Source organism: Frankliniella occidentalis, unplaced genomic scaffold, assembly GCF_000697945.3.
Source record: "Frankliniella occidentalis isolate FOCC.00 unplaced genomic scaffold, Focc_3.1 Scaffold47, whole genome shotgun sequence".
NCBI classification, from domain to species: Eukaryota; Metazoa; Arthropoda; class Insecta; order Thysanoptera; family Thripidae; genus Frankliniella; species Frankliniella occidentalis.
In genome coordinates, this window is record NW_026267177.1 from 365,724 (window position 1) to 372,396 (window position 6,673).

General features: G+C 47.0%; 1 protein-coding gene across 4 annotated transcripts in view; it reads left to right on the top strand.

The window, feature by feature from the left end:
* Positions 1-5,558, top strand: part of LOC113207884 (mediator of RNA polymerase II transcription subunit 15) — a 16,860-nt gene extending 11,302 nt beyond the window's left edge. Inside the window, exons 2-10 of one of the 4 annotated variants that reach the window (XM_026424624.2) lie at positions 408-470; positions 1,355-1,484; positions 1,647-1,806; positions 2,373-2,679; positions 2,770-3,113; positions 3,384-3,503; positions 3,589-3,890; positions 4,013-4,203; positions 4,307-5,558. In XM_026424624.2, the coding sequence (XP_026280409.1) occupies positions 408-470; positions 1,355-1,484; positions 1,647-1,806; positions 2,373-2,679; positions 2,770-3,113; positions 3,384-3,503; positions 3,589-3,890; positions 4,013-4,203; positions 4,307-4,434 (1,745 nt within the window). In that variant the 3' untranslated portion in view covers positions 4,435-5,558. The other 3 variants (XM_026424625.2, XM_052267159.1, XM_052267160.1) reach the window with 3 other exon arrangements.
* Positions 5,559-6,673: the final 1,115 nt, after the last annotated feature.

The following is a 6,673-nucleotide window of genomic DNA, read 5'->3' on the forward strand; positions in this document are numbered from 1 at the left end:
GCGACGCGCCGCGACGCGCCGCTCCTCGGTGCGCATGCGCCCGCCGCCGGGGCCTGGCCTGGCCGCCGTGGGAATGCTCCCGCACCCTCCCAGATATGGGAGAGGCCAGAGGCGTCCACCGTCCACCCGGCCGGAGCACGGCGTCGTACCCGGGGGTACTCGCGCGGCCGGGCCGAGCAGGGCCGGAGGGTACCACCGCGGCGCGCCCAAGCGCGTCGGCGACGTCGCGGGCGGGGTCGGGTCGGCGCGGCCGGCAGTCAGTCGGCCGCGGACCGCTCGGAGCAGCGCACCGCGTCCTCGCCCTGCCGGTCCTGGTCCTGCTGTAGGTGGCCGGGGAGTGTGTTGTTGTGTTTGGGCGCCGATGAAGCTCACAGGTGTCTAACCGAATGCTTATGTTGCTGTTGCAGTTTGTCGCGAGTGGCTGGTGCACGAGGATGGCGCCCTGGCCTACAAGCTGCAGAAGGAGGAAGGTGCGTATTCGCGTGCGTCTCCCTGCGGGGGAGTCGGTGCCGGGAGGGGTGTTGTTGTGCACAAGTGAGTCGGTGCGGAGCGGACAGGACAGCGGACCGAGACCCGGCCGCTGCTAAGGTTACACTCATTGTGGAGACGCGGCTGACGCGGCGCCGTCGCTGTCCTGTTGTGTCGCCGTCCTCAGTCACCCAGCGGCCAGCGCCCGCCGAGGGCCGCGGGCCTCCAGCGTGCTGCCCGACGCCGCCGACTGGGCCCCGCCCCCGCCGCCATGGCGACATGAGGAGCTCGCCGCGCGGCGGGGCTGGCAGGGCTGGCAGGGCTGGCAGGGCCTTCCCCCGGGCCTGCCCCCCGGCCGCGCCCTCGCCGTACACGGCCCACGACCCCCTGCAGCGCAAGGTGCAGCGCATCCTCGCCGAGCTCCGCCGCCTGCACGTCGTCCTGCTCAACCAGACCCACGCGCTCAAGCAAGCCGTGGGGCCGAGCTCGGGGGCTGCTCCGGGGCTGGCCGCCGCCGCCGAGCAGCTCATGTGGAGCCTGGAGAGGTCGCTCTGCTGCGAGCTGCAGCGGCTTCGGCTCGCCGTCGATCAGCTCCAGGCGGAACTGCAAGGGCGGGGCAGACCTTCCAGGAGGGAGCGCGGCGCTGCGCGGATGGACTCTGTTCCAGCTACGCTAGGTGAAGCCCAGACGAGCTTTTGCTGCGCTGCGTGCTTCCAGTCATTTTTACACCCATATTTTGCAAAGAGAAAATTCCTGTCCTTGTTTCGCTTGATGTTTTTTGTTGTTTGCAGTACTCGCCTTGCTGTTGCTCTATTTGTGCCTGTCAGACCTGTAAAAAAAAATTACCTCAGTGTTTAATTTATACTGTCTTCTCTTTTGTTTTCAGTTGAGCAGCACTACACTGGAAACAAGTCTCGAAATGCTGTCGTTAGACAGGATGTTCCCCTTGCAAAGAGTGAGCAGCAGAGGGAAGAGGAGGAGGCATTGGCAAAATACCACCAAAGTGTCCTAGAACAGTAAGTTTTGTTTGACCAGATTGCAAGATTTTTTGTTGTTTTAAAATTTTGTGTGAAGCCATTTTTTTTCGTGTTTTTTTTGTTATGTTCTCCTTCAGAAATTCTCATGTATTAATGATGATAAGTATTGTTCTGTTCATGATCTCTTTTGTCCACTTGCAGGGAGCAATATGATGCACAGGTAGCCCGACAGTTAGCTGCTCGCCTGGAAAGAGAAGAACAACTGCGTAAAATGCAACGCGAACAGCAAGATGGAGAGATAGCCAGGCAGATTCAGGTTCGCCCAGGACAAGTGGCTGTGGCTGTGTCTAACACGCGTGTGGTATATGCTTTTTGCTTTCTTTGTAGTTAATTCTATTTAAGGAACACAAACTCATTATTTTGTTTCCTTGACAATACAAATCATTGTAATCAATTGGAAAGTAATGAGTCTGTATTCTTTTCTTTATCTTAATATTCTATTTACCATTGATGTGCACAGCTGTTCTACAGTATTCATGTGGCATATTGCCTATTATTATATTCAAAATGCATCCATCAGGTTTTATTTGCATTAGTGCCTGGCTTGTGATTCTTGTAAATAAGCCATCATTTTTCTAAATACTTGTAGAGCCTTATTGCTTAAATCCTTTCACACACACAGTAGAAAATCTCAGGCATGCACCAAGTTTTTGCTGCTTTGCACTCCTCACAATTTTTATTGTTGTTTGGCATGAGATGTTGTCAATGTTTCCATGGTGTTTTTTAAATTTGTAATTATTTTAAATGTTTGTTTTGTACATATTAATTACTCCTACATTGTGTACATATTTTCCTTTTTCTACTACATCCTGTTGTTTACTAATTATAGCAAATTATTACAATGTGTCTTATTGCTTCAAATTTTAGGAACGAGAGAAAATAAAGCTTGACAAGGAGAGGAGGGAACGTGAGCGATTGGATCTGGAATTTGCTTACCAGCATCAAAAGCAGCAGCAGCATCATGTGCACCCTCAGCATTGGCAAATGCCTCCTCCAAGCCGATCACCAGCTCAGTTACCTCCACACTCTCCTCAGTCCCCTAAGTCACCCCAAGCGCAACTCCTGCCTCCAAGACAACCAAGGCAAGCATCCAGCGCAAGCCCTCTGTACAACCCTCCTCCTCCTGTCTCAAATGTACGAGCTTACCCTAAGCCTGGCACAAGTCCTGTAGCAGGTAAGTCTGGAGAATGTCTTGCAGCTCTGTAGAGTTTACTCTACCGCTTCCGTGGGGTCCTTTGAATCTCACAAATGCCTTTTGTTGCAGGTGCTTCTTCCTCATCTGGAGCTGCTTTGCTGTCGGACCAGCCCTATGGGCATGTTGCAGGCGCGGGGCAGGACGTTGCTGGCGCGGTGTTTGCTGGTCATCTCCATTCCCACACGCCCCCGCGAGCCGTCCGGCAATCGCACGGGGCACAAGGCCATGGAGACTACAACTCTATTGGTCTACCTGCAATCTCTGCTTCTCCAGCACCAGAGGACGTCGCACAACAAATTAGACAGATGAATCTTTCCCGGCACACGCCATCTCAACAATTGTGTGATGAATTCCCTTCTCCAGAGGATATTTTTGAGGAGGAGGCACGTCGTCTACAGGAGGAAAAAGATGCTGTAAGTTAATAATCAATAGCTTTCTTTTTTCTACTTGCTTTGTACTTAAAAGTTTCCAGGCTTATCAACTGCTACTTGGAAGATTGGTTGTATACAGTAGTCTTGTGTCAGCTCCAGTGCATGTACTTTTCAAATCATGACTAGAGTGACACTCGACGATTGTGACAGCTCTCTGCTTCAACCTCCAGTGCCAATGAAGAAGTGAACAGACGTTTTGTTTCAAATTCACCACTACTGGAATTATTTTTCAATTACATTTTTTATTTTTAGGAATTAGCAAGACAGCTTCAAGAGCAGGAAGAACGTGAAGGTGCGGAAGGTATAGATAGAGATAGATTACTTGCAATGGAAGCTCAAGATCAAGAACTTGCTCGCATGCTTCAGGAAAAAGTAAGTCTGAGTATTTTTTATCATTACTTATGTCATCAAACTCTTAATAATTTAAATTCCTAATGTGCGACATTACTTGTTTTAGGAAAAGGCAAAACTTAAGAGGGCAAGGGAACGTGCCAAGCAGAAAGCTCTTCTCAAAAAGCAACAGGAGCAGCAACCAACGGACGGAGCAGGGCCATCTGGGTGTGGGCCTGGGCCTGGGCCCTCTGGGTCTGGCACCTCCTCCCCTTTGTCACCCAACTATTCTCAAATTGCTACCGAGGATGAAGAAGGATGTTACAGCTTGCCACATCAGCCGTCACCAGTACCACCAGCTTCCCACCCTGGTTCACCAGGAAATAGTGAACTATCTAACAAGGCTGGTCAAGCCAAAGGGCGCCGAAGGTTGGTTCAGTACACACTACTTCTGTACCTAGCACAATTTCTACCTACAGCAATTTTTATCTTATTTTTATTTTCCCTTTATTTTGTTTTTTAATTACTTATCTATGGTTTTCTTGTTTTAGGTTCCCTGACCCTGAGGCAATTGAGGAACTCCCATCCCCAACTGTCACACCTCCTGGCTCCATCAGTGGCTTTGGCCCAAGTGACGCCCTTCGCAATATTGCCGTAGTTATTGACCCCACCTACCCTAGGCGATCACCACCCAATGCTGCAGATGTGAGAACTTCACCTGTGACTACCAGTAGTCAGCTCGGTATGTATGATTAAAAAATTATTACCTCCTTAGTATTGACCATAAGAAAATTACATAAAAAACTGAAAGGATGTTTTCTTATTGAAGTTCTTTTATGTTACAGATTATGTGGAAGATAACTGTGGTAGCCCCGCACCTCCTTATATGCCAATACAAGGACAGAGAAGAACTGCCTCTCTAGAGAAAAAATCAAAGAAAAAGACTTCAAAAGATGGATGCAAGCAACAGTAAATTATACTGCGGAACTGAGATCAAAATCCATAGATTCATGAAGATAGTCCTTTTAATTGTTTAAGACATTGCTTTAAAATATCTCTACTTAAAAAGAAAATAATGAAACAATCACTGCCATATATCAGGTCAACTGACAAAGTGAAAAGAATTCATTCCATCCATCTGATAATTCTAGTCAAAGTTGTACTCATTCAATGAAGTACATCTAAATATAAGGGTGTTTGTTTATTGCCAGATTTTGTTACACTCCTTTATTTAAAAAGGAAAATTTGTCAGATATTTATTCCATGTTTTTATATTTTTAACTCTTCTTTAACCTGAATTTTGCAATCCATCTATAGATTACATCTTCCGATAGTTGGGTTGTCACTGACAAGGTATAATTCAAGCAAAACTTCCCTTGTTCCAAGTTGGTATTTTTTGTTTGTTTTGTTTTTATCTTCCTAACAATAAACCATTATTGCTGTATTAGCTATATAAACAGATTGTATTTAAACTTACGACATTGCACTCTGCATTGTTAATTGTCCATCTATTCTCATAACATATACTGTATTCTAATGGTAATTCCGTCCATTTCACTTTGCCTACTTATGTATGGGGACCAGTATTATTGATCATAGACTACTATCATGTTGATATATTGTGACTTTCAATATCCTAATAATACTTCATTATCAAGGAAACCTTAATATAATATTTTAAAAAAATGAAGTACATTACTTCAAATGTATTACATATTTCCGTATAAGGTCCTTACCCCCCGTGAGCAGCACCTACTCTATTCTGGGATTTACGGATAGTTAGTTTACTACACAATGGTGTACTTAACCTACTGCTCTCAGATCTATCATTATAGTGAGCAGATCTGAAATTTGAATATCATTATTATTATAAGACGGGACTAGTGATACTTTTTAAATAAAAAGAAAGTTTGTTTAATTTTCTAGTCGAAGGTTTAGGTACGTAACTGCTACACATATCTCTTACTACAGGGGTACTATCTTATTATTTTTGATATATTCTCTTGTATTTTAAAGAAATGGGCACCTTTTTTATTGGTATCAAAAATGTTACCCACTCTGATTTAATAAATAAAGTGTTTATATCTGGAAAAATCACATTTGTCTCCATTTCTTTCTTCCCTTGACGAGACTTTAGGCAAGAGAATCTAACAACGGTCATCGCGGCGAGCAAAATAGACTTCGGATTTCGAATTGAATTAATTAAACAGCACCTTGAAGCATTGCAGACGAACAAACAGGGGTTGGTGTCTTCCCCATTTAAAACATGTAAGATTTGGTTGATGCGCCCCGCACCCACTCCCGCGATGGTAGCGCCTGCCACACGTTGGGCAGGCCATCCCGCCAAGCAGCTGTGTGAAGCCGGCGGCCCGCCTCCCCGCCCGAGCGAGTAGGCAACCCGCCTGCGACATCCAGACGGGCCGCCGTCTTCACACAGCTGCTTGGCGGGCTGGCCTACCCAACGCGTGCCAGGCGCTAGTGTGGCCTTGCGTAAAACTTTCACAGCGGTATGGGTCGCCAGGAACTCGTTCGCGTTTTAAAGTCAGGCTGACGATGGGCAATTTTCTGTGGTTTGCCTATTTTCATGGGTTTAGTAGGTGAAATTCCCCACCTATCAGGCGGTTTCCTAGGGAGCGACCCCCCCGCCCCTGCAGAAAATACACCACCGTGATATCTTAGGCAGTGCTAGGCTTGTTGCGCGTTCATGGTCTCCGGAGTCCGCTCTGATACACCAGGTACTACTTGCGGAGGCCGTAAGGGCAGTAATTATCATAGTCAAAATAATAAGACGCATCAAAACACATAGTTTAGTTTATTTCCAATAGTTGTGTAAGATGAGCCAGCAAACTTCCAGACTTCCAGGATGGGTCCTAGTGAGATCAAGATAAAAATCCCGCCGTCGTCGGTTCCGGTGTCAGTTTCATCCTATAGGGGAATAAAAACAAAACCGCCCCCGCCCATACTCTCCTACACTACCGCCGCCGCCCATGATCCCACTTTTTCGGGTATACACTTCTTTTCTCGTTTTTTTGTGTTCTTTGGCTGTTGCTGTTGGCAAGTTTTAGACGGTCTTTTACTTTGATGAGATAGAATCCGATTCTTGCCTATCAACGCCGAGGCCGAGCCGAGCCACGCCTCGCCACACACGTGCTTCGTGCAAAAAGGGGGAGAGGGGAGACATTAACTACTTGGCGAGTAACACGAGTTGGGGG